The 27,072-nt window shown below is 49.0% G+C and overlaps 2 protein-coding genes across 14 annotated transcripts in view; both read left to right on the plus strand.

Moving 5' to 3' along the window:
* SLC44A2 (solute carrier family 44 member 2 (CTL2 blood group)) overlaps positions 1-8,843 on the plus strand; it is a 31,269-nt gene extending 22,426 nt beyond the window's left edge. For 3 of the 6 annotated variants that reach the window (XM_069591087.1, XM_069591086.1, XM_069591083.1), the window contains 12 exons: positions 2,234-2,365; positions 2,457-2,556; positions 2,644-2,736; positions 2,913-2,997; positions 3,607-3,869; positions 3,956-4,050; positions 4,615-4,718; positions 4,825-4,898; positions 4,988-5,058; positions 5,225-5,313; positions 6,705-6,789; positions 7,634-8,843. In XM_069591087.1, coding sequence (XP_069447188.1) covers positions 2,234-2,365; positions 2,457-2,556; positions 2,644-2,736; positions 2,913-2,997; positions 3,607-3,869; positions 3,956-4,050; positions 4,615-4,718; positions 4,825-4,898; positions 4,988-5,058; positions 5,225-5,313; positions 6,705-6,789; positions 7,634-7,740 — 1,298 coding nt within the window. In that variant the 3' untranslated portion in view covers positions 7,741-8,843. Of the gene's footprint in view, positions 1-2,233; positions 2,366-2,456; positions 2,557-2,643; positions 2,737-2,912; positions 2,998-3,606; positions 3,870-3,955; positions 4,051-4,614; positions 4,719-4,824; positions 4,899-4,987; positions 5,059-5,224; positions 5,314-6,704; positions 6,790-7,251 lie in introns of all 6 variants that reach the window. The other 3 variants (XM_069591085.1, XM_069591088.1, XM_069591084.1) reach the window with 1 other exon arrangement.
* Positions 8,844-14,306: 5,463 nt separating this feature from the next.
* ILF3 (interleukin enhancer binding factor 3) overlaps positions 14,307-27,072 on the plus strand; it is a 29,976-nt gene continuing 17,210 nt past the window's right edge. For 4 of the 8 annotated variants that reach the window (XM_069591089.2, XM_069591090.2, XM_069591091.2 and 1 more), the window contains exons 1-4: positions 14,368-14,667; positions 25,564-25,663; positions 26,227-26,456; positions 26,611-26,788. In XM_069591089.2, coding sequence (XP_069447190.1) covers positions 25,661-25,663; positions 26,227-26,456; positions 26,611-26,788 — 411 coding nt within the window. In that variant the 5' untranslated portion in view covers positions 14,368-14,667; positions 25,564-25,660. Of the gene's footprint in view, positions 14,668-25,456; positions 25,664-26,226; positions 26,457-26,610; positions 26,789-27,072 lie in introns of all 8 variants that reach the window. The other 4 variants (XM_070292408.1, XM_070292410.1, XM_070292411.1 and 1 more) reach the window with 2 other exon arrangements.

The raw sequence follows: 27,072 nt of genomic DNA on the forward strand, positions 1-27,072 counted from the left end.
ATGGGATTCTCCAGGCAAGAATACTAGAGTGGGTTGCTGTGCCCTCCTTCAAGGGATCTTCCCAACCCAAGGATCAAATCCGTGTCTCTTAGGTCTCCTGCATCGGCAGGCGGGTTCTTTACCACTAGTGCCACTTGGGAAGCCCAAGATCCCACATATCCCACAGCCAAAACAACCCAGAATCTTCTTTTGAGGAAATTCCCTGGTCCAGTGGCTAGGACTTGCGCTTTCACTGCTGGGCCCTGGGTTTGATCCCTGATCACAGAACTAAGATTCTGAAGGCTGTAAGGTATGACCAAAAAAAAAAAAAAAATTCTGAGCCATCAGACATTGTCTATGTCTTTCACGGGGAATATTTGTGAAGATGTTCATCTCAACATCGTTTATGAGAGCAGACACTTGGAAACAACTTCCATGCTCATTTATGTGCGATGGGTTAGATCATAATGTTCCTAAACAGGGCTGGATCTGTATTTTGTTGACAGCAAAGTCATCGTCAAGAAGGCCATCTAGCACAGTGGTTAAGGCCACGTGCTCAAGGCCACGTGCTCTGGCACCAGAGAGCCCAGGGTCTGAATACAGCCTCTTCCAGTTCCTTGCTCTACGACCTTGGGCAAGTGACTCAACCTCCCCATGCCTCAGTGTCCTCCTCCATAAAATGGGAATAATTAGTATTTACTAGTTTAGAGATTTGATGAGAAGAAGATAGGCTATGAATGAGATGGGGAAGGGCCCTGTGACTCTGAACACAGTGCTTCATGTTCTGTTTATTCATTTAAACTTTGCCAGATATGCAACCTAAACTGAGGACACAGATATTAAAATATTCATGTGGTTTTGTTTTTTTTTTCCCACACTGTGCAGCATGTAGGATCTTAGTTCTCCAACCAGAGATCAAACCCATGCCCCCTGAAGTGGAAGCTCAAAGTCCTAACCACTGGGCTGCCAGGGAATTCCCAAAATATTCATGTTAATAGTGGTTTCTAGCTAGGTGCTGGCAGTTCAGGTGGTTAGCTTTTTGTTTTTGTTTTTTAAATAGTTTTGTTGCCTTTGTTACTTGGTGACTCCACGGTAACGAATCCACCTGCAATGCAGGAGACTTGAGTTTGATGCCTGGGTTGGAAAGATCCCCTGGAGAAGGAAATGGCTACCCATTCCAGCATTCTTGTCTGGGAAATCCCATGGATGGAGGAGCCTGGTGGGTTACAATCCATGAGGTTGCAAGAGCTGGACATGACTTAGCAACTAAATCACCACCATTACCATCTTGCTATTTCCCTTGGCTGTACTGGGTCTTAGTTGTGGCACAAGGGATGTTTTAGTTGTGACATGTGAACTCTTACTTGTGGCATGTGGGATCTAGTTTCCTGACCAGGAACTGAGCCTGATCCTCCTGTATTGGGAGCTTGAGAGTCTTAACTATTGGACCACTAGGGAAATCTCTGGTGACTAGCTTTTTGTACGTTATCCGTACTTTATAATTTTCTTCTACAGAGAGCTAAAGAGAATGCTGAGAATCCCTAATGCTGCCCCACTGGATGTTAGCACCCATGTCCTCCCTCCCCACCCATGAATCATCATTACAGGGTGGCAGAGGGGTCAGGTTGGAGGAGGAAATGGCAACCTACTCCAGTATTCTTGCCTGGAGAATCCCATGGATAGAGGAGCCTCACGGGCTCCAGTCCCTAGGGTCTCAAAGAATCGGACACGACTGAAGCAACTGAGGAAAGCCTCAGGTCACACAATACCCTGATACCTGCTCACTCGTACATCTTGTATTGAATGACTATGTCCTGGGCAGTCTTCTAGGTCCTGGGCTTACAGCAATGAATACACCGGGACAAATCTTACTCTTGTGGAGTTTATATTCCAGGGGGGTATGGGCAAGATGGACAAGAAACAAACCAGGTAACCTCTGGGATGTCAAAACAGTGAAGGGGGATAAGAATTTGGAGTATAAGAGGGTATTATTCTAAAGTGGGGAAGGGATCCTAGAAGGTTGCATGAGAAGGTGACTTTAGGGCAGAGACTAGACGATGTAGGGGATCCAGTTGGGGAGAGACTGAACCAGGCAGCAGGAACAGCCAGTGCAAAGGCCCTGAGGCAACAGCAGCCCCCTCTCAGCCTTGGTTTTTGTTTTCTGTTAAATGGGTATCATTGTACCTGCTTTGCAGCATTGGGGGAGCAGTGGTTGGGCTGAGGTCAGTGGTAGCACAGTGGTTCCCCTGTGCAGGAATACTGCATTGCTACATGGAATATGCTCGGCTGCGTGGTGAGGCCGGCTCTGACGTCTCTCTGGTGGACCTTGGCTTCCAGACAGACTTCCGTGTGTACCTGCACTTGCGGCAGACCTGGGTGGCCTTCAGTGAGTCCCAGCTCCCCACTTGGTGAGGCCTGGGTGGGAGCGGGGAGCCCAGGCAGGTGGCAGACTTGAATTCACCCTCTGCCCCCCACAGTGATCATTCTGAGCATCATTGAGGTTATTATCATCTTGCTGCTCATCTTTCTACGGAAGAGAATTCTCATTGCCATCGCACTCATCAAAGAAGCCAGCAGGTGGGTGCTGGGGTGCCAGAGGGTCCCCAGCTGGGGCATTCGTGGGGGCTGCTTGGGCTTTGATGTCTGTGTCTCTGCTTCTTCCAGGGCTGTGGGATACGTGATGTGCTCCTTGCTGTACCCACTGGTCACCTTCTTCCTGCTGTGCCTTTGCATCGCCTACTGGGCTAGCACCGCTATGTATCCACCGTCAGATCCTGGTCTCTGACCCCAGGGATGGCTAAAAGTGCCCATCTTGCCTGGAGATGACCCGCAGCCTGGGGGCAAGGCCAGAACCTGCTGTGGGAATGGATTCTTTATCTGTGCGCCCCTGTGGTCCCTAAGCCCTGAACTTAGATTCCTTAACAAGCTTCTAGCTTCCTGTCCACTTCCAATGAAGCTGTCTATAAGATCTTCAATGACACCAGCTGCCCAGTTGCTGGGAAAACCTGCAACCCCGAGGTAAGTGTCCCCAAATAGAGGGATGGCTGTTTCTCTGATAGCCCACAGATGGTCTGAAATCTCTTGTTCCCACTTGGGGACCAGTGGAACGAACATTTGATGCCTGCTGTACGTCCTGTGCCAGATGCAGGGGGCATGAGGGGGAAGAGATCCAGCCTGGCCCTCACTCCCCCCGACTCCCTAAGTGCTGATCCACTCACCTTCCCTCCACCCTTGACTTGGTCTCCTGCTACTGCACCCCTCTGTTCACCCAGTGGTGGCCAGTTCTTGCTTCCAGAACCCTGTCCTTGCTTTTCACAAGCCCCTCACCTGCCCTCTGTGGTCTTCATAGTGATCTCTGCCACTTGTGATCTGTCCACATGGCCATTCCATTGATCCTCATGATAGTTTATCCTGTCTTCCTGATGCCCATTGAGACAACGAACTCTGATCCTGCTTTTAGAACCCCTTTTGCAAGCCCTTCTTGGAAACCCCCAGTTCCTTGACTTAACTCAGTTCCTCATGACTCCTGTCCCACTCCATGGTCCACCTGACCTGGACCTGATGCCCAGAGCCCACTCTGAACCACAAGGCCCTAAGATATGACCAGGCTCTGCATCCCTCCCACAGACCTTCCCCTCCTCCAATGAATCCCGCCTGTGTCCTGGAGCCCACTGCCAGTTCGCCTTCTATGGTGGTGAATCGACCTACCACCGGGCCCTGTTGGGCCTGCAGATCTTCAACGTCTTCATGTTCTTCTGGCTGGCCAACTTCGTGCTGGCACTGGGCCAAGTCACACTAGCCGGGGCGTTTGCCTCCTACTACTGGGCCATGAACAAGCCGGATGATTTGCCTGCCTTCCCGCTCTTCTCTGCCTTTGGCCGGGCGCTCAGGTGGGGAGCCAGGTGGGCTGGGGGTTGGGGGTGAGATGGAGTGGAAGAGGCCTGGCCCGGCCGCTGACCACGCCCTCGGCTCACAGGTATCACACAGGCTCCCTGGCCTTTGGCTCCCTCCTTCTGGCCATCGTGCAGGTCATCCGAGTGATGCTGGAGTACTTGGATCAGCGCTTGAAAGGTATGGCCCACAGGTGGTTGACATGATTCCCATGGTGGGGGCGGGGCTACGGGGCTAGACTGGGATTGATTCTTGGAGGGAGGTGGGGCTAAATTGCTGGGACTGAGTTTGGTTGCTGCCTACGGGGCTTTCGTGATTCGCTCCTGTGATGAGGAATGGCTGGAAGAGCCCATTGAAAGGAGTTCTTTCCGTTGAAGGGGCGGGAACAAGAGGCGGGGCCGCCATTGGTTCCTGAAGAGACGGTCAGGCTGGGATTGGTTGTACTTTGGGGTGGAGCCAAGGAGGTCTCAAGGATTGGCTTTTGCCTGGGAGGCAGGGCCAGGGTAGCGTGTGGGTTGTCGCTTACTCCTATCTTGGGGGACTGGGCTGAGGGTCACTGTTGGTTCCTACCAGCTTGCGGGACAGGACCCCAAGGGTCCTGAATCAAGTCTCCCTTTCCTTGTCTATTCGAGAAGGGGGCTCTAAGAGTACTGGACTCTGCCAAGTGTGTGAAGCAAGGAAGTAGGGGCTCCTACCAGGCCGAGTGGGGTTTCCTCTCACCTCTGCATCTCTCTCATCTACCAGCGGCAGAGAACAAGTTTGCAAAGTTCCTCATGAGCTGTCTCAAATGCTGCTTTTGGTGTCTAGAGAAATTCATCAAATTCCTCAACAGAAATGCCTACATCATGGTGAGTAGGCCTGGGACCAAGATCTAACCCACCAGCTGCTGCTAGCTGGAGGAGCCCTCATTCCCCGGCCTGGTGGGGCTGACCCATCGCTCCCACCTCCCTCCAGATTGCCATCTATGGCACCAACTTCTGCACCTCAGCCAGAAACGCCTTCTTCCTGCTCATGAGAAACATCATCAGGTCAGGGAAAAACACCCTTCTTTGGCTACCTCCCTCCTCCCCCAGGCCCTGAGCCAGCATTCACGTCTGCTTCTTACTGTCCCCTGTAGGGTGGCTGTCCTGGATAAAGTCACCGACTTCCTCTTCCTGTTGGGCAAACTTCTGATAGTCGGTAGCGTGGGTGAGTGTTGTCTGGCTGCAGAGAGACTGTTGGAGGCCATTAGTGAGCTGCTATCGACCCCCATGTCTTCTATAATAACCGTCTTCTCTGGGGTCTTCTTGGTGGTGGGGGAGGCATTTCCTTTATCCAGAACCCTCAACCATCTCCATTTCCTTCTGCTCTCCAGGGATCCTGGCTTTCTTCTTCTTCACTCACCGAATCAGGATCGTGCAGGACACAGCACCACCCCTCCATTATTACTGGGTCCCTATAGTGGTATGAACCTTTGGGGGTGGGCAGGGGTTGGGGAGAAGGAGATGTCAGGACTCGCCTGGCGTCCTCTGACTGGACAGATGTGAATGGAAGCAGAGGTGGGGAATGGTTGTTTAACTCGGGCCACAAATGTTTATTAAGTACCAACCATGTTCCGGGGCCTCCCTGGTGACTCAGTGGTAAAGAATCCGCCTGCAGTGCAGGAATTAAAGGAGGTGCAGTTTCAATCCCTGGGTCAGGAAGATCCCCTGGTAGAGGGCATGGCAACCCACTCCAGTCTTCTTGCCTGGAGAATCCCATGGACAGAGGAGTCTGGTGGGCTACAGTCCATAGGGTCACAAAAAGAGTCAGACACGACTGAAGCAACTTAGCACAACTATGTTCCAGGCACGACCTGGGAGGGCTTCCCTTCAAAGGCCTTACAGCTTAGGAGTAAAGGCACCAGCTTAGGAGCCAGGCACCTCTCTGGTGGTCCAGTGAAGACTCCATGCTGCCAATGCAGGAGGCATGGGTTCGATCTCTGCTCAGGGAAGTAAGATCCCACATATTCCACATGCCCATGATGATGCAAATTAGATGTATGCTTGCAAAGTTGTACGTTCCAGAAGAAGAATTACAGGGAGCCAAGTGTTAGAGCTTGCAGTGGAGGATGTGGGCAGGTGTGGGAGTCTAGAGGGCTTCCCCATGGAAGTGATGTCATGTCTAAGATTTGAAAGCGATGCAGGCAATATTGTGGCAGAGGGGACAAACACCTGAGGCAGGTCTGTGCCAGGAACAGTGAGCAAATGAGTGTGGTTGGTGTGGAGGGAGTGAAGGGATGAGGAGGCGGAGACTGGGCAGGCAGAGGATGGGGCTGTGGCTAGGGGTTTAGGTCATCCCCCTAAGAGCAGTACAGTATCTGAGTGCAGCACTTGGAGCCCAGTGACCTCGATTTTTATTTTCGTTCTTTGTTTGCTAGTTCTGAGTGACTCTGGGCAAGTTATTTAATCTGTTCACTTTAGTCACCAAGGCCCTCTGAGTTTCCAGGTTGCTGGGGGATATAAATGGAACAGACACAGTCTAGTAGGGATGTGGGCATTACAGCTGTCATGCACTAGGGACTTCCCTGGCAGTCCAGAGGTTAAGACTCTGTGCTTCCAATTCAGGGGGCATGAGTTCGATCCCTGCTCAGGAACTAAGATCCCATACCCCTTGTAGTGCAGCCAAAAAAATTAAAAAGAAAAAAGAATACTGTCAAAACCTATCATTCCCTAAAAAAATGCAGCCAAAGGCCTTAAATGAGGGGCTGGCTTATCAGCAGGGAAATGGCATGCTGCTAGCTGGAAGGGATGAGGTGGTGGGTAGAGGTTGCCCTGGGCAGAAGGGTGGAAAGAGCTTGTCTGTCCTCTGCCCAGACGGTGGTCATCGGCTCCTACCTGATCGCCCATGGCTTCTTCAGTGTCTACGGCATGTGCGTGGACACACTTTTCCTCTGTTTCTGTGAGTAACCCCTCACCCCCGACCCTTGCAGGGCCCTGACTCGCTTCTCCCCTTTGGGCAGAACATCTCCCTGCGATGGGGCTACACATCTGCCCACGTGGTGCCCGCGGCCTCCCCAGAGCCTGGCTGTCCCTAGGGCCCCAGGTTGCCCCACCTCCCACCCCACCCCCAGCTTCTCCCCCCGCGTTCAGAGCTGCTCCATCCTCTTGTCCTTTGGTCAGGCTGCAGCTGGAACACTGTCCCTTGGGCCCTCGGCTTTGGAGTTTCTGGCTCTGTGGGGGGCATCTGTGGCTGCCACTAACTCTGGTCTCTCCGTCTATTTTTTGGTTTTTTGTTTTCTCTTTTCTCTTCCTCTCCATGCCTGCTGGCTTCCCTGAAACCCCGCCCCCCGCCCCGCCTCCCTCATCCCCTCCCTTCCTGACCACCCCATTTCCCCCCTTGCTGGTTCCTGGGGGAGCCCAGGTGAGGACCTGGAAAGAAATGACGGCTCTCAGGAGCGACCCTACTTCATGTCGCCCGAGCTGAGAGACATCCTGTTGAAGGGGAGTGCGGAGGAGGGGAAGCGGGCGGAAGTTGAGGAGTAGAGAGGGAGGCTGGCTTGTAGATCAGGGCGGGTGCATGCGGGGCTTTCGGGCCTGGGAGCGGGGATCAGCGTGTGTTTGTGTGTGTGTGTGCGCCCCCCGTTCCCACCTCGCTCCAGTCCCAGCGCCTCTTGCTTCTTAACCCTCTGAGGCTTCTCTGTGGCCCACCCCCCTCCCCATCCACCCCCCCCCCGCCTCAATCCCCCGGTGCCCCCGCCCGTGGGCTCCCCTCATGCCGCCTGCTCTGGGGCCTCTCTCCGCAGTGGAGGACTTGGAGAGGAACGATGGGACGCCCGAGAGGCCTTACTTCATGTCTCTCACCCTCAAGAAGATCTTGAACAAGACCAACAAGAGGCAGGCGGAGGCCTAGAGGCCCCGCCCCCACCCTCCCTGGAACTTTCGTGATGTGTGCTGGGCAGCTGGGTCAGAACCCTCAGCCCATCGGGCTGACCTGAAGTCCTATCACTGCCGCCCCCTTCCTGCCCCACCCATCATCCAGTTACCACCAGGGAACCTGCAGGATTTGGGGCATCACCTCCCTATGCCAAGGGCCAGTCGCAGTTTTCTGGGCACCTCCCCCCCTCACTATTTCACCCCCCACCAGCCAGGATGAGAATCCAGGTGGGGCTTCTTATTATCCAACATGTGGGGCCTCTGTGGGCTGCCCTGTGGTTCCTGCCCCCTCTTACGACAGGACAGTATTTGTGTCTGCAACAGCGGTGGCTGCAACAAGGCCACTGTAACCTGCGTCTGCTCTGGCCAGGATGCCAGAACCCTTTCTCCAGGCTGAACAACTGGCTACTGGCCACTGCAGGCATTTCTTTATTTTTAAACCTGGACATGCATTAAAGGGTCTCTTAGCTTTTTCTCTGTCTTCACGGCTGAGATGGGGCCGCTAAAGAATGCTTATGTCCCCTCCTTGGGTGTTGCTGTGTGTACCCAGGTAGGGGTGTCTCCTGGCCAGGGAGGCAGCAGCTGGGGTGTCGATGGGGTGGAGAAGAGGGAGGTAGGTTGTGGGGGCAGGGAGGCTGGGGGTAGGCTGGTGGGGAGGAGGTTGGTAATAGCGGCAAAAATGGAAACCGGCTGGCTGGCTGAGTCGGGCCGAATTTCCCCTTTTCTCTGCCACTTATTGACACACCTCTCTTTGTAAGAGACATAAGAAACTGAATCCACCCAAGGGATGATTTCGAAGAAAGTGGGGATGGGGGTAGATGCCTTGGGCAAATGGGCACCCCCCACCCCCAGTCTCCTCACTTTGAGGATCTTTTGCCAAATGTGTTGAATTCAGGGGAACTGGTGTACCCGTTCTCCCTTCGCCGTATCTCAAGGCCCCCCATATCGATATGGGATCTGGAGAAGCCCCAACCTGGGGTTTCTGTCTCCTGTGCCTACCTGCCCCCCTCCCCCATTCTGTCCACACACCCCTATGTGTAACTGCATTCCAACCACTAATAAAGTGCCTATTGTACAGTGCCTGGGCCTGGAGTGTTTGTGGGGGAGAGTGGGAGGCTGGTGAGGGAAACGCCAGCTTCAGCCACTCTGAGATCCTCCGAGCTGGGGCGACTCTCTCCTGGGGGAAGGAGGGAGGGCAGGAAGCCCGCTGTCTGCTGGCCTCCAACTGAATTCTACCATGCAGCCGTTCAGGTTTCTCCTGAACAAATACCCCTTATTAGGCTCTGATCCCCAGACTCCAGAAGGCGGCAGTGACCTGCCCACCTCCTCGGCACACTGCCTGGACACGTGCCCCCAGGCAGGCTTTGTCCTGGGCCCAGCACTTGGGCACCACAATCTAGTTTAAGTGGCTTCAGACCTGCCAAGCCGCTCCACCCTGCTCACTACTGCCCCCTGGTGCCAGCTCTGTTACTGTCACCTCTGGGCCAACTGCTCCACCTTGTTAATTTTCTTTCTCGCCCCAACGTTGCCTTTTTTTGTAAATAGCTACCATTTTTGGAGTACTCCTTATCTGCACACATACAGTCCCCACTCATTAAGGCAGGGAAGTTTGCAACGTCTCTGAAGGTCGCCCAGCAGGAAAGGGGCTGAGAAGTTTAAGTCTCATTGCCTCAAAGCCCTCAGCTTCTATCCTGTACAGACACTCTCTAGGTTTGCTTGTTCACCTCAATCTTTTGGGTTTATTCCTTTCTTACTGCCATCTCTTGTTAACCCTGCCTCCAAAATAGCTCCTAAACCTGCTTGTGTGTTAACTCGCTTCAGTCGTGTTTGATTCTTTGCGACCCTATGCCTGCCGGATTCCTCAGTCCGTGGAATTCTCCAAGCAAGAATACTGGTGTGGGTTGTCATGCCCTTCTCCAGAGGATCTTCCCAAGCCAGGGATTGAACCTGAGTCTCATGTCTCCTGCATTGGCAGGCAGGTTCCTTACCACTAGTGCCACGTGGAAAGCCCAAACCAGTTTACATCTCTCCATATTTTCAGCTCCCAACCCTCATTATCAACTTATCTGCCCTCATTTCTTCAGTTTCCCTCACAGGCCCAGAAGGGCGTCTGTATAACATCTGAGTTCACACTTCCTCTGCTCAAGAACCCTCCATGGATCCCTTTTACTGAGTGAAAGCCAAAGCAACCCACAGGGCCCTGCCCCATCCGCCCTCTTTAATGCACTCAGGCTGACCTCATGCAACCGCCCTGGGCCCGGGGCTTATGCCAGGCACATCATCTGGCTCTTTTCACCTAGCTCCTTATCCTCCTGCTTTCAGCTCAGGTGTTGCCTCCAGAAAGTTTACTTGCTCACTGAAATCTGTTTTAGCAAACTTGTGGATACCAAGGAGGGAAGTGGGGTGGGATGAATTGGGAGATTGGGATTGACAGTTACACTTTAGTTTTCAGTTCAGTCCCTCAGTGGTGTCCAACTCTGCGACCCCAAGGTCTGCTGCACACCAGGCTTCCCTGTCCATCACCAACTCCCAGAGCTTGTTCAAACTCATGCCCATCAAGTCGGTGATGCCATCCAACCATCCCGTCCTCTGTCATCCCCTTCTCCCGCCTTCAATCTTTCCCAGCATCAGGGTCTTTTACAATGAGTCAGTTCTTCGCATCAGGTGGTCAAAGTATTGGAGCTTCAGCTTCAGTCCTTCCAATGAATATTCAGGACTTATTTACTTTAGGATTGACTGGTTTGATCTCCTTGCAGTCCAAGGGACTCTCAAGAGTCTTCTCCAACACAGTTCAAAAGCATCAATTCTTTGGCACTCAGCTTTCTGTATGGTCCAACTCTCACATCCTCACATGACTACTGGAAAAACCATGGCTTTGACTATATAGACCTTTGGCGGCAAAGTGATGTCTCTGCTTTTTAATATGCTGTCTAGATTGGTTGTAGCTTTTCTTCCAAGGAGCAAGCATCTTTTAATTTCATGGCTGCAGTCACCATCTGCAGTGATTTTTGGAGCCCAGAAAAATAAAGTCTGTCACTGTTTCCATTTTTTCCCTATCTATTTGCCATGAAGTGATAGGACCGGATGCCATGATCTTAGTTTCCTGAATGCTGAGTTTAAAGCCAACTTTTTCACTCTCCTCTTTCACTTTCATCAAGAGGCTCTTTAGTTCTTCTTCACTTTCTGCAGTAAGGGTGGTGTCATCTGCTTATCTGAGGTTATTGATATTTCTCCCTGTAATCTTAATTCCAGTTTGTGATTCATCCAGCCCTGCATTTCACATGATATACTCTCCATACAAGTTAAATAAGCAAGGTGACAATATACAGCCTTGACATACTCCTTTTCCAACTTGGAACTAGTCTGTTGTTCCATGTCTGGTTCTAACTGTTGTTTCTTGACCTGCATACAGACTCCTTAGGAGGCAGGTCAGGTGGTCTGGTATTCCCATCTCTTGAAGAATTTTCCAGTTTGTTGTGATCCACACAGTCAAAGGCTTTGGCATAGTCAATAAAGCAAATGTTTTTCTGGAACTCTCTTGCTTTTTTAATGATCCCTGTTTAGCACAGGGAACTCTACTCTCTGCTCTGTGGTGACCTAAATGGGAAGGAAATCTAAACAAGAGGATATATATGTGTATATATACACATATACACACACATATATACGTACATAACCTAGATATGCAGATAACACTACCCTAGCAGCAGAAATCAAGAGGAACTAAAGAGCCTCTTGATGAAGGTAAAAGAAGAGTGAAAAGCTGGCTTAAAACTCAACATTCAAAAAATTAAGATCATGGCATCTGGTCCCATTCCTTCATGGCAAATAGATATGGAAAAAATGGAAACAGGTACAAACTTTATTTTCTTGGGCTCCAAAATCACTGCAGGTGGTGACTTCAACCATGAAATTAAAAGATGCTTGCCCCCTGGAAGAAAAGCTACAACCAACCTAGACATCATATTAAAAAGCAGAGACATCACTTTGCCGACAAAAGTCTGTACAGTTGAAGCTATGGTTTTTCCAGTAGTCATGTACCTGAGAGTTGGACCATAAAGAAGGTTGAGCGCTAAAGAATTGATGCTCTCAAACTGTGGTTATAGAGAAGATTCTTGAAAGCCACTTGGACTGCAAAGAGACCAAACCAGTCAATCCTAAAGGAAACCAACCCTGAATATTCATTGGAGGTACTGACACTGAAGCTCCAGTCCTTTGACTACCTGATTCGAAGAACTGACTCAGTGGAAAAGACCCTAATGCTGGCTGGGAAAGATTGAAGGCGGGAGAAGGGGATGACAGAGGATGAGATGGTTGGATGGCATCATCGACTCGATGGACATGAGTTTGAGCAAACTCTGGGAGCCAGGGAAGGACAGAGAAGCCTGGTGTGATGCAGTCAATGGAGTTGCAGAGTCAGACATGACTGAGTGCCTGAACAGTACACATGTATGTACCTATCACCCTACTGTACAGCAGAAATTAACACTGGAAAGCAACCGTTGTTGCTTAGCCTCTAGGTTGCGTCTGACTCTTCTGTCCATGGGATTTCCCAGGCAAGAATACTGGAGTGGGTTGCCATTTTCCTTCTCCAGATCTTGCCATTTCTTCTGCCAGATCTTCCCCACCCAGGTACCAAATCTAAGTCTCCTGCATTGATAGGTGGATTCTTTACCACTGAGCCACCAGGGAAGCCTAGTCATGATCTTATCTGCCCCTATATCAGAGATTTAATAGGGGCTGCCTTAGAAGAATGAGATACTCAAAAGCCAGTTTTTCAGAAATGTAATCTTGGGAATACCCTGCCTCCTTTGTTGTTAGGATTCAGTGCTTTCACTGATAGGGGTGCGAGTTCGATCCCTAGTCAGGGAACTAAAACCCTGCAAGCTGAGTGACTTGGCCGAAAAAGAAAATGTAACCTTGGGACCCTTTCGAAAGAGGTCTAAGGACTTGAGAGTCAGAAAACTAGAAATCTTCCTCGTTCTGCCACTTGGTAGCGCTGTTAGCTTGGTCAAGTTGCCCTACCACTGTGCATCTTCCCTCAAGTGTCATACACAGGCATAGCTGATCTCCAACTTTCGGCTAAAGCCAAATTATCAGCTCTATTGTTATGGTGCTCTGGAACAATCTAAACTTATTTTAGCTAATTTTGTCTGAATACTTGTCCCATTAATTTAACCAAAACATTCTCCAACCTCAAGCTTTATTTAAAAAAGATTTCCAAGTTGGGGTGGGGTGGGGAAGGCAAGATGCTGAATGCCTATCATTTACGTGAAAAACACTGATAAAAATAAATAAAACATCTCTTTAGATACACAAAACATCTCTTCAGATACACCGAAAAACTTTACAGTGGTTGCCAAGGACAGCGTCTGGAAGAGGCAAACTGACTCTGTTTTCTTACATTCTTTTGCACATTTGACATTTTGTATCATGTGAATAATCATTGGTTCAAGACCCTAAGTGTAAATAAAAATGAAAAGTAACGGGTACAGCATCCATTCATTCTGTAGTCATACTTTTACACCTTACCTTTTTAACAGTAACTATCATTTTGGGGCATTTGTTCTGCGCAAAGAATTGTGCTAGGTGCTTCTACGAAAAATCATCACCATTTTGAAGATAACGATACGGAGGTCCAGGGACCTGTACTATTCTTGGTCACATCCGGAGACTCAAACTTCCGGCGACACTGGATCTTGCATTCTGAACTAGCTGCTCCCTCCTTACGTTTTTGTAAAGAAGATCCAAAATTAGGGCATTAAGTCTTAAACGACTTCTCGCCTTCTCCAGGAAACTGACGCCGACACTGAAAGGGAGCGGGCTTTAGTTTAGTACACTGTACAACAGGGATCTCACAAAGCGCTCGGGAGGAGACAACGACACCAGGCTTGTAAAGAAAAGGCACTGGGTCCCGGATAACTTTACTTATGAGCCCCAAGATGTGGTTGGTCGAGCAACTGTCGCAGCCCTGCGAAAGACAGAGAAGCCTCCAGTCCGGTCTTTTTCTGGATCAGGCGTCAGTTTGTCCATCTGCGAAGTGGGGACTGGAAGATCCCGACCGACTCGGCTTTGCTCTTCGGAGGCTCGGCAATCCGGCTGGGCGCTACATCGGATAAAGTTTTAACACCAAAGACCCGAGGTGTTCGCTCTGACACGAACCTCGCACACGCACCTCGAGTCTCCTCGGCCTCTCGTGAAGATGCGGACAGTGTGGACAAAATTTCGCCAGAATGCCTCGGTTGGAAACGATGAAAGAGCTACGGAGACCCAGCCACTACGGGGACGCTAACGCGCCCGCCTCTAAAGGTCGCTTCCGCCAACAGACTTCGAGCGTAAGATGGCGTCCGCGCAGGCGCGTAAACTAGCAGCGGCAGGAGGCTCCGCCCCTCAACCTGCAACACCTGGTAGTGGCTTATCAAAAACCGCCATTGAAAAAAGAGCGCCGATATTGTCACATGACTCAGGTCTACCAATAAGACAAAGGAAAGGCACACAAGTCCTTGTCACGTGGCCAAGGAGAACTTGGAATTTGCCACTGTCACATGATCAAGCAGAGGCGTGGAAAGGGGCAGGGAAACCGTTCCGACGCCACGTAACAGCTACGTTTCTGACACGTGACTAGGGCCCTCGCTCTCTTTGTCCCTCCTTCCCTTTCCGGCTGGGCCTGCGTCGAGCGGCAACGCAGCGGCGAAGGGGCGGGGCTCCGGCCGGTCACGTGCTCTCGCACCTCCCCGGCGCGCGCCCGCCCGCTCGCCCCCGGCCCCGGCTCCTCCTCCTCCTCTTCTCGCCATTGCAGTTGGACTCAGCAGCCCGGTGCGCACCGCGTGGCTTTTGGGGGGAGACCCCGGTGGGCTCTGGCAGGAGGGCGGCGGCTGCGGTCAGAGAAGGGGACGCGGACGAGGTAAGCGTCAATGTGGCGGCGGCCAGGCCCGCTCCCGCCTCTCCTCCTCCCCCCTGTCAGTCCTCCCACTCAGCGCGGGCTTCGCTAAGGAGTAGCTGTGACAAGGCCTGAGGCGCCCCGCGCTCCCCGCCTCCGCCCGGTCCTTTCGCCCCGGCCCCTGGCCCATTCCTCCCTTGTCAGCCTCGCTCCCGCGTTCGGCCGTTAACTCTCCCCCATTGTGCCGAGGAAACAAAATGGCGGCGGCGGCGGCGGCGAGGGCCCGGTGCGCGCGCATCCGCCCCCCCTCGCGGCCCCTCGGCCGTCGGCGGCGCCTCTCTCGGGGGGTGCGCGCGCACCGGGCCCCCGGCCGCCGCCTCCCCCGGGCCGGGCTTTGTCTGTTGCGGCGCACGCGCGCATGTGCTTGGAGCACACACCCCCTCCGGCCCGGAGCATCCTGACCCGCGATGCAAGGACGACCCCCCTTCCACCTCTCCTCTTTGTCCCAGTCCCGCCCCGAGTTTCAGGAGGGTCCCAGGTTCCCGAGGCGGGAAACATTTCCTTCTTTGTCCTTACGTGGGGCAGAGAGGCAAACCCCTTCCCTGGAACCCCATACTTAGGTGGATTGCAGGGAAAGCTGCTTGGGGTCCCCAAATCTCTGGCTAGCCAGCCCTCCCCTAGATTAGGAACCAAATCTAGCGGAGGATTTAAGCTTTCTCTCTTCAGGCGATTCGTTGATGTTGGGTTTTTTTCCCCCCAGTCTGTTTAGGACTTGCATTCTCCCCCAAAACTGATCTGGTGCTATATTTGAGTGTCCTGTGATCTGCAAAATTGGGAACGAAGCATGAGAGCTTGAAACCCGTTTATGTCTTATTTTCTCAAATAGTTGAGGGACAGACTCCTAGGGTTGCTTTTGAGGTTCTGTCCCGTAATACTGCGCCTGGGGGGTTTTATTCGGGGTGTACAGTCATCTGCATGCTCTCCCCCAGTCATTGTCTAAAAGAGTAAGGCATCTTTTCTTAACATTTCCAGAACTGGTTGAAAGTTGCTTGGGATTTTACCTAGGGGATTTGATTGATCAGCAGGGAAGCATCAATTAACTTTGAATGGGCTCAGGTATTACAGGGATTCTGAATCTTTTGTTATTGTTTAGGATTGTGATCTCTTTAAAATGAGTGGCCTGGTGGCATATTTGGAATCCGTGGGAGAACACAAGGTGCTCCCGAAGTTGGTTCTCAAAATTTAGGACTTACTCTTTCCCTCAAGTATCTGTGGTTGGGAATCTCCTGGGGTTGCTCCCAGCGGCTGGCGCTATGCTTTCTGTGTGGTCTCGTGGGATGTGGCTACAGCAGCCGCTCAGTCTGAATGAACTGTGGGAACCTGAAGCTCATTCACAGCTGGAATAGCAGTGGAAAGGCCCCAGGGCACAGGCAGATGCTACTGTTCCAGACAGTAGTCCTGAGTTGTTTCTTTGCCATGTAGACAGCTCTTGGTCCCTGGCTTTTGTGAACAGAATCTCTGCAGACCCTAGCGCTGTCTGAGTTGATTGGAGGCTGGCAATTACTGCCAGAGGTGGCCTTGCCAACACTGGGCACTGATTTATCAGAGGCTCCCTACCCTGCTGGAGCTTGGGCCAGCCTGGAAATCGCCCTCTCTCTGGAGTGGAGTGGTACCTAACCCTTTGCAGTGTTTGTTTCCTTTTCCTGATTGGACTTGTCTACTGCTTATAGGGAAAAATTCCTTTATCTTCTTCCAGGATACTTGAGGAGATACCCATATTATTGGGAGTGAGAAATCTAAGACTGTCTTTTGTTTTTCTTAAACTTTTCTTATTTAAAAAAATAACATTGGCAAGAGTGGCTGGTAATATTAATATTTTGATGTCACAAATATGATGTCATGCTCCCCTGGTTAAGTTAGCCAGGTAGGGACAAGTGGGGTGAGTCACTGATGAAGAAAGAGCTGTCTACAAGTCATATAAATCTCTTCTTTTTGGGTAAATACAGGCAGCATCTTGTCTGTCTTTGGGCTTTAGCAGGATGTGAGAGTTGGAAATGTTCTCGCTTTTGAGAAAGGCTTTAGAAGTTTTCTTTGGGCAGAGGCAGCTCCCTCTTAACTTTTCTCATCTTTCTCCCCAGTTCCTCCAGGTTTCACCTTTTACATCTTAAAAGAATGATTCTTTTCCCCCAGAAACTTGGGTTTTTATGTCCTTGGACTTGCCCATGTGCTACATTTTGTCATCAAGTTGCTTTTAACTGTGTGCAGTTCTGAAAGATGTGTAAAATGTCACCACCTAGTATTAGCAGATGTGGCCCACAAAATGGTGATAATTTTATTTGAATATTGCTTTCATTGAGTTTTCTGAAGAATTAGATTTTCTAAGCTTTGTATATTGGCATCTTTTTATTTTAGCAAAGACCTGGACAAGAAAGATTTGATTTCTGCTTCCAGTGGAAGGATTTAGAATTAGAGGCAGTCGGTAATTTGATGGGGTTTCCCTAATGTCTCAGCAGTAAAGAATCTGCCTGCAGTGCAGGAGATGTGGGTCGGATCCCTGGGTCGGAAAGATCCTCTGGAGGAGGAAATGGCAACCCACTCTGGTATTCTTGCCTGGAGAATCCCATGAACAGAGGAGCATGGCAGGTTATAGTCCATGGGGTCACAAAGAGTCAGGACTTAGCAACTAAACAACAAGTGACTTGACAGGAGTCTACACACTGTTGGTTAGTGAAATGGGCTCAGGGTCCTGAAGGGACAAGGCTGGCTGTAGTGTCTTGCCTAGCATTTGAGAGTTTTGGCTGGAACAGCCAGCTCCCCTCTTTGTCACTTAGGGCAGTCTGGTTCTGCCTCAGTAGTGCTAGCACCACAGAAATGACAGTGAATGCAGGGTGCGCACGTGTTTGCTGTGGAGCCTTGTGAGTGTGCTGACTTTTTTAAATGAATTGGTTTTTGCCACCTTATGTTCTGCTAAATCCCTGTGAGATTTTTCGTAGACATCACTTGATAGGTGATCCTGCTTTTTTTCTTACTGAATGTCTGTGTAGTGAAGAAATTGAAAATATAGCTACTAGTTTTAATGGGGAAATGAGTTTATTGACTAATGGCTATTTTCTTGTCCGTATATGATCACAAAGGATCATTTAGTTATAAAGTTGAATGTGTGTCCCTTTAGTACAGTCTGTAAATTTGCTCCAGATTTTTTTTTTTCCAGTAATCTTAGATGATTCGTGAGAAATGGTGCTATTGGCAGTTTGAGGGTCAGGGTAATTTTCCTTGAAACAGCCATTCATATTATTTCCATTAGTGTTGTAGTTGATGCTCAAGGATAAGGTCTTATTGGAATAATATTCCAGGCCAGTTGGCTTTTTTGCTGCTTTCTTTTGAACTGATTTCTTCCTCTTATCAGAGTGTACATGAGGTATGTGTATGTCTAAAGGATGAATGTTGCAAGTTGGGCTTGCTTTTCCATGGTACATGTAGAGTTTCTGCCATGCAGCGTGGCAGTGCCTGGTGGCTCAGATGGTAAAGCATCTGCCTGCAGTGCAGGAGACCTGGGTTCGATCCCTGGGTTGGGAAGATCCCCTGGAGAAGGAAATGGCAACCCACTCCAGTATTCTTGCCTGGAGAATCCCATGGATGGAGGAGCCTAATAGGCTATAGTCCACGGGTTCACAAAGAGTTGGACACGGCTCAGTAACTTCACTCAACTCACTCACTCAATCCTTGCTGCTGCTGCTGCTAAGTCGCTTTAGTCGTGTCCGACTCTGTGCGACCCCATAGATGGCAGCCCACCAGGCTCCCCCGTCCCTGGGATTCTCCAGGCAAGAACACTGGAGTGGGTTGTCATTTCCTTCTCCAATGCATGAAAGTGAAAAGTGAAAGTAAAGTCACTCAGTTGTGCCTGACTCTTAGCAACCCCATGGACTGCAGTCTACCAGGCTCCTTTGTCCATGGGATTTTCCAGGCAAGAGTACTGGAGTGGGTTGCCATTGCCTTCTCCGCAATCCTTACCATGTATTCATAATTCCAAAAAAACTTTAAATTTCCCTAATACGGAAATGGCCAGCCTGGCTCCATGGCTTATAGTGTCACTTAATGTTTATAATAGCCAAGAATTGGAACCGACCCAGTTGTCCTTTTGTGGGTAAATGGTTCCTTATCATGGAATACTATGAGGCAATAAAAAAGAACAAGCTGTCAGTACACACACAACTTGGATGAATCTTGAGGCAGTCATTGCATGAAACAAGCTCATCCTAAAAGGTCATAAGCTCTACAATTCCATTTATATAACATTTTTGGAATGCCAAGATTACCAAAACCTTCAGTGGATTAGTGGTTGCTAGGGGTTAAGCATGGGTGTGGGGCGGTTGACCATACCCAGTGTGTTCACTATTACACAGTGAGTGTGACTGTACACGGTCAACAGGAGTGGTCCTGTGACAGCAGCAGCAGTCGGTGACTGTCAGTATCAGTATTGTGATTGTGATAGTGCTCCAGCTCTGGCAAGATGGTGCCATTGGGGGAAACTGAGTGGAGAACATGGGAGACAGTTCTTTTCTTAGAGCTGCATAAGAAGCTACAAGATGAAAAGTTTCATTTAAAAAAGAAACCCTTGGGACGTCCTTGGTGGTCCACTGGTTGGGACTCTGCACTTCTACTGCAAGGGGCACAGATTCAATCCCTGTTCAGGGAACTAGATCTCACATGCCACAGCTAAGACCCCGGGGCAACCAAATAAATATTTTTAAAAAGAAACCCTTACCCATTAAAGTAATTGACAGTCTGCATGTTATGTTAATATTTAACATCCTTTGAGACGCATCATGTTTTGATTTTTCCTTAATTAGAAACTGATTTTTAAAATCTGAGGCTTTCCCCATGGGGACATGTGGGAAAGTTGTCTCTATTTTCCCCCTCAGGTTTCTAACATAACTGACTTTGCTGCCTGAAGGGCATGTTGCAAAGAGAGTTTGATAATCCCCACTTAGAATCCTGTTAAACCTTTTTTCTGTGACATTATGTCTTCTCACAGGCAGATTTTCCGAAATATTTCTATTGGTTCATCCAAGAGTAGCTGAAATGACTCCTTCAGCATCTTGCATTTGTAGTTTTACAGCTGATAGGGCTTCCCAGGTGGCGCTAGTGGTAAAGAATCCACCTGCCAATGCAGGAGAGAAGAGTTAGATCACTGCGTTGGAAAGATCCCCTGGAGGAGGAAATGGATGCCCGCTACAGCCCATGGGGTGGCAGAGTCAAAATCGACTAAGCACACAGCTGGAGGGCATTCTCTCACCTTGTCTCCTGAGACTGAGAGGTGTAGGTGGTGTTTCAATCTCATTTTTGACCCAGTTCTGAAAAGATAAGTGATTTGTTGAAGATTCCACAGTGGCCAGATTGGAAAACCCAAGTGGGCACAAACCTGGGCTTGTGTTTCTAAGACCTTTGGGTATTCCACAGTGTCACTGAGCCTGGAGGCCTAGGTCTTATAGACCAGTTAAGAGTTCCAGAAATATTTTGGGAAACAACTAGCATCTGCCAGTTGATGCAGGTTTTCTAATCAGTTACCCGTTGCTATCACCACCATTTCATAAGCAAAAGGGATGTTTTAACACTGAACATATAGAAAGAAAATAAGATTAAAGGACACTCCTTTAAATGGAAAATGTTTGTGAGATTTCTTTGCCAGTCCAGTGGTTAAGACTCCCAGTTTCCACTGCAAGGGGCATGGGTTCAGTCCCTGGTTGGGGAACTAAGATCCTGAATGCCATGTTACACTGCCAAAGAAAGAAAATATTTGAGAAAAATCTTTACTCGTAACTTCATACCCCCCTGCTTGCTGTGCTCAGTCATGGCCAATTCTTTGCGATGCCATGGACTGTAGCCTGCCTGCTAGACTTCTGTGTCCATGGAATCTTCCAGGCAAGAATCCTGGAGTGGGTTGTCATTTCCTGCTGCATTATACCTCCCTATGGACCAGCAAAAACACAGTTGCAGACAGAGCTGGGAACCATTGCACTGGATTTAAGGTTTGTCTTGAATTTAAAAATTCTCAGAGTGGCATCTATAATCAGATTTTAGATTGGCCTCTTCTGGCCGGGCTGCTTTGTTTATTTTCCTTATGTCCTTGGTGATGTGAATCAGTAATAGTTTTTAAGGAGTCGCTGAAGAGTTGCATGTGCGTATTATTTCACTTCCAGTGTAGGATTGTATCTCCGGAGGTCCGGGAACCAGCATCTGAGTTGGGTCCTGTGTTTTTCAAAACGTAATTAGGTCTCTTTAAGAGGAGTATCTAGAGAAGGAAATGGCAACCTACTCCAGTACTCTTTGCCTGGAGAATTCCATGGACAGAGGAGCGGGACAGGCTATAGTCCATGGAATCACAAAGAGTAGGACACGACTGTGCAACTAACTTAACTTTCAAAAGGAGTATCTAGTTCCAGACCACTCCCCACAGTGACCGGAACACTAGTTTTGTGAAATACTCTGGATGGCGGTGAGGGTGCAGTTTACTCTGCAAGATAGGTGGGGGCCATACCTGTTAGGGTATTGTCACCACGCCTGTTCATTCAGTTCTACAACCGTTTGTTGGTCCACACATGCTCACTTGGGCACATTTCTTTCCCAACTGCCAGCGTCGTGATTGGGATATTCCAACTAGTGAGAGGTCAGAAAGATGGTCATCTCACTGCATGTTGTGGTTTAAACCTCTGTAACTCTGCATGCTGTGGGTGGGCTGCTTTTGAGAACAAAAGAAAGAAACCTGATCGCTGTGTGTTAGAACATCCCAAACCACACAGGTAGTTTAAGATCCTGATTCTTCGCATGGAATTCCTTGGGTTTCTTTTCAGAGAAGCTGGGAGCTGGTAAAAATCAGGCTTCATCTTGGACCTGGTTTGAATTCTGTCTGAGGTGGCAAGAGCAGTTCAAAGCCTGTCTTAAAATTTAGATTGTCAGGTGGCAGTGGAGTGTTGCTTATGGGTGGGTATTGTGGGCTTCTTGACAGCACAATTTTGAAAAGGAGAGATGGATTCTCTGGTATTCAGGACCAGAACAGCTGGCTTCTGATAGGCTGATTTGGATGACAGATCTGGGTTCACACAGAGATAAATGAGGCCCGTTTTGTTGTTTAGCAAAAAAGCATTGACCCCAGTTTTTCATTTTTATTTATTTAAATATTTTTGCCCACGCCTTGCGGTTTATGGGATCTTAGTTCCCCAGCCAGGCCTTGAACCCAGGCCCTCGGTGGTAAAAACAGGGTCCTGATGTTCTACACAGTGACTGTCTTGTTCTCCACTGGTCCAAGGGTGGTTTTCTCTCCGGACTGTCTCGATTCATTAGATAGCATTTTTCGAAGAGATCCCCAGAATCAACTCTGGGTGAACCTTGGTCCCTTCGGATGAGGGAGTTGGGGTGTGGATGTCTCCAGTGGTGTCAAATAAGTATCATTGTGGACTCATGATAGTCCGCATATATTTTAGTCATATATTTGTAACATTTTCTTAGAAGATTCAAACATACAGAAAAGGTGACACCGTTTTACAGTCAACGCTTGCCTGTTTATACACCTGAGTTCTGCCATTGACTTCAGTTGTATTTCACGCTTTTCTCCTTCTCTATTCTCATCTTTCAGCCACTTTATTTTCATTGAAATAGAGCTAATGTGTGTGCACACACGTGCTCAGTCCTGCCCAACTCTTTGTGACCCTGTGGACTATAGCCCGCCAGACTCCTCTGTCTGTTGGATTTCCAGGCAAAAATACTGGAGTGGGTTGCCATTTCCTCCTCCAGGGGATCTTCCCAACCGAGGGATCAACCCTGTGTCTTCTGCATTGGCAGGTGGATGCTTTACTACTGCACCACTTGGGAAGCCCTAGAGTTAACAGTATCTATTTTTATGATACTTCTTATGGTAGCAGGAAGTTGTGGTCTTTCCTCTAATACCTTTTAATGATACTTCTTAAGGTAGCAGAAAGTTGTCTTTCCAGTTAATATCTAAACTGGAGTCCAGTATTTATTTACAGTTTTTTGGGTTTTTTTTCTTTGGAGGTAAATGCACAGATCTTGCATATACCATTCAGTGGACTTTGGTCAGTGCATATCCCCCACAGTATTATCAGGATGCAGACTGACCACTGCCCCAGAAAGCTCCTGGCACCCTTCCCAGGTGTCCCTGCCTCCATTCCACTGAGGCAATTGCCGATTAGTGTGGTTTTCTTGCTGCGTTGGAGTACTTCATACAGGCTTTTTTTTTGTTTTTGATACTCAGTTGCCTCAAATATAGCTAGTGGGAGCCCTCACAAGTCAGCTTCTTTGTCCTTTGGACATGCCAGCAGTAATCACTGAGCACTTCCTTCCCTTTCTTTTCCTTTTTTCCCCAACTCTTTATTTTTTGACTATGCGACACAGCATGTGAGATGGTAGTTCTCCTACCAGGGATCAAACCTGCACCCCCTGCTTTGAAAGTGCAGTCTTAACCACTGGACTGCCAGGAAAGTCTCTTCCTGGCTTTCTGATACTGCATTTTGACCCAGGCTCACCTACCGTAGTTCTGCATCAGGTGCTGAATCAACTACTTCTTCTGGGAGCTCCTTTTAGAAGATTTTAGACAGTATCAGTCCTACAAAGCCCTTAATAGAAAGGTCTTTGGTCCCTGGGATCTTGGTTTAAACCCTCTGTTACTTTTAACCCTCTGTATCTGATATCTGTGGTGGAGGAAGACTAAGATGAAGAAGTGGTAAGTATAGAGGGGTGATGTGTTGGCTCCTGGCACCATGTTGGATTTGGAGGGAAGGCATTTGTCCTATAGGGTGGCCAGGTCCACAGGAACGGGGGCCTTGCCTGCTGTGTTCATCACCGTCCCAGCCTCTGACTCAGGGCCTGGTCCAGGGGAGGTGCACACAGAATACTTCTGACTAAGTCAGTGCGGTTTCAAACATCATCCTTCTTTATCAGAATGATGAAGTTTCAGTGTAGATTTGGCCAGGACTGGTGACTGTTTACATGGGCTCCTCACCAGTCAGCTGTGATTTTCCAAAGGCCTGTTTCTTGTCTGTTTAGAATTTATTTTCTAAGATTTGGCTTACATTTTAGATTACCTGCCATGGCTGCGCTTTTGTAAGAATTCTTCAGTTTGCTATGCACTTAAAAAACTATTATGGAAATTTTCAGACATGCACAGTGATCCCCATTCTACCCATCTCTATCTTCAAAAGGTATTAACGTTTTCCAGTGTTGGTTTGTCCTGTTCCCTTCTCCACTCCCCACCTCACCCCTAGAGTATTTTTCTTTCGACTGTGCCGGGTCTTAGTTGCAGCATGCGAACTCTTGAGTTGTGGCATGTGGGATCTGGTCCCTGACCAGCGATGAACCCAAGCACCCTACATTGGGAGTGCAGAGTTTTACCTTCTGGATCACCAGGGAAATCCCTCACTGAAGTATTTTAAAACAAGCAAAAACCAGGCGTGTAGTGTAAGCCATAAATTTATCTTTAATGTGTTTCTGAGGTGAAGATGTTCGTTTCAAACACAGCCATAGTCTCATTCATTCCTTATCCAGGATGTGCTTTTGCATGTGCTTATTATTAGCCCCCACAACAACCTGATGATGTATTTCTTGTAGTAGAAGTCAGTGCTGCTTTTTTTTTTAGGGTCTGTGGGATTTGTCCTCCATGCTTTCCACAGGCCAACTCATCTAATTTTCACACTCTCCTTGAAGAGGTAGATTCCATGTTGCAGGTTGAAGGAAGCTCCAAGGAACTTTAAGGCCACACAGGTAGTGGCAAAAGCTCCCACTTGGTGACTGCTGAGTGGCTTACCAAGGGCTCAGGCAGAGCCAGGGCTGAGCCCGGGGACTTGTGGTCCTCTTCCTTCCCTCCCTCCCTGTCATGAAGCATTAGACCCCATCTGTCATCTTACCTGACTCTGCAGGAGTATCACTTCTCATTCCACCCTTAGATTTTTGGGTTTTAGTTGGCAACCCCTAAGTTTTCAATGAGACAGTTAGCTAGTCCTAAAGCATTATGGGAAATTCTCATTTGGGCTAGTCTTGTCAGAGTTTATCCTTGAAGCTAATGCCTTTCTGAGATGAACCTGCTGCGCTGGCCTGTAACAACCGGTGTGAATGGAAGGGGCTAGCTGTTACATGGTTGGATGAAATGGGTGGAGTCGGTCTGTTGCCTACTCTGCTGAGGAGGCTTTTTGGGTTGTTTACTCATTTGGAAGATTTCGGTGTGGACCAGACTGTTTGCACAGTGGGAACTGAGTAGGTTGTAGTCAGCATGTTATTTAGAGTCCAGAATTGTAATTATAGCTGCGTTTGTCTTGGAGACTTGTGTTGTCCTCTTCAGTTGTCTCGGCCACTGCAAAGCGGAACCCCAGGGGTGGCCATGTGCTGTGGGGCCGCGTCCCCCTGCCGCTTCAGAAGGTCCTGCCTTGCCAGTCTACAGCAGCCATCTGGGGCCTCCCTTTCCTGCTCTCCTTCCATGTCTTCATGACCCTCAAGGGTCAGAGCTCTCTCCTTCCTTCCTTCTCTTTCCCTTCTCCAGACACTGAGATTTTGCTGAACATTTTAACCCATACCATTTGGGGGAGGCTTGGTAATAGGTTTATTTGTAAAACTTGGTGTACTTCATATTGAGAAATGTTGAAAGGAGATTTTTTAAAAAGTAAAAATCATCTTGAATGTGGGCCTGAAGTCAAACGTGGCTTCTAGAAACGAGCTGTTTTCATTTTGGGGGAGTTTTATAATTAGTTGTTTGTACCTTGGGTTAGTGATTACTTGGAAATAGAGATGTGTCCTGCTGTGTTAACAGACTCCTTCCTGAGGCAGCATCGCTTTCCTCCTGCGGGATTATCTGACTGCTCAGACTCCTCCGCCGATGAAATACATGAAACTAAAAAAGATTTTCTGATCTTATAGATAGTTGAAGTATTGATAACAGCAAGGAAATCTGTCACAATTTGAAAAGATAAGCAAAAATTTGATTTCCAGACACTACAGATAAAGAGAAGTAAAAATGGTAAGAAATTTATTTTCTTAATCATAGATACTGTTTTTTCATTCACCTACAAAGATGTATATGGTGTTGCCCCAAAGCATTTGATTCTTTTTTCTTTTTTTTTTTTTTTTTTTGAAGTATAGTTGATTTACGGTATGTTAGTTTCAGGTATACAACAGTCGTTTCATATTTATACTCCATATAAAGTTATTATAAAATACTGGCTACATTCCCTATCCTGTACATTTTGTCCTTTTAATTTATTTTATACTTGGTAATTTGTACCTCTCAGTAGCCTTCATATGTCTTGCCTCCCCAAAGCCTTTGGTTTTATAATCACTTTTCATTAGACTCTTGGAAGTGCGTAGTGTAACAGTTGTAGTAATAGAGAAATGTACAATGTGCCCCTTCTTCCCACAGCCTAGAGAAGGCTCGACTGTTGTGTCTGGTTGTCCTGCTCAGACCAGATGTGCTCATGTAGTCTCACTTTCATGTGTGTAACTGTGAGCTGTACAGCTGAGCAGATGAAGCATCAAGCTGCTTGGTCTCCTTACGGCATTTTAACTAAGCTCTCACATCTCTAGCGTCCAGTGAGAATTTTTGTGAATGATGATCGCCATGTGATGGCAAAGCACTCCTCCGTTTACCCCACGCAAGAGGAACTGGAGGCGGTCCAGAACATGGTGTCCCACACGGAGCGGGCTCTCAAAGCTGTGTCGGACTGGATCGATGAGCAAGAGAAAGGCAGCAGCGACCACGCCGAGTCTGAGAATGTGGATGTGCCCGCGGAAGACGAGGGCAAAGAAGGGGCTGGGTAGGTTGGCTTTGTAAGGTGTTTTTCTTATATCTAGGGAGACTGGCCAGTGCAGGGTTGAGCCTCTCCTTTTTCTAAGAAACTCCAGCCTTTCCGGGGCCTCTGGGTTCTGGCCAGCCTGAATCTCACTGGGCCTGTGTTGGGCTGTTCTCAGGGAGCAGAAGACAGAGCACATGACCAGAACCCTGAGGGGAGTGATGCGTGTTGGCCTCGTGGCCAAGGGCCTGCTGCTCAAGGGGGATTTGGACTTGGAGCTGGTGCTGCTGTGTAAGGAGAAGCCCACAACTGCCCTCCTGGACAAGGTGGCCGACAACCTGGCCATCCAGCTCACTGTGAGTGTGCCCACTTCCACTGCGGACGCAGGGTGGTCAGGGGAACACATAACCAACTGCACTGTGCCCCGAGAGGCATGCTCCCCACCCAGCCCGGCCCCTGCCGTTCTCACATTTCTGTAGCTGCCCGGCAGGATGCTGCAGAGCTGCCTGGCAGCCGGGCTGGGCCAGGCACCTACTGTGCACCAGGCGCCACTGGGCATGACCTTCACATCCAGACTCCAGCGATGGATGAATGGGCGGGTGGCTGCAAAGGATATTCAGTTTTCAAGTCTTCATCCTTA

This window comes from Ovis canadensis, chromosome 5 (assembly GCF_042477335.2).
Source record: "Ovis canadensis isolate MfBH-ARS-UI-01 breed Bighorn chromosome 5, ARS-UI_OviCan_v2, whole genome shotgun sequence".
In the NCBI taxonomy this organism is placed as follows: Eukaryota; Metazoa; Chordata; class Mammalia; order Artiodactyla; family Bovidae; genus Ovis; species Ovis canadensis.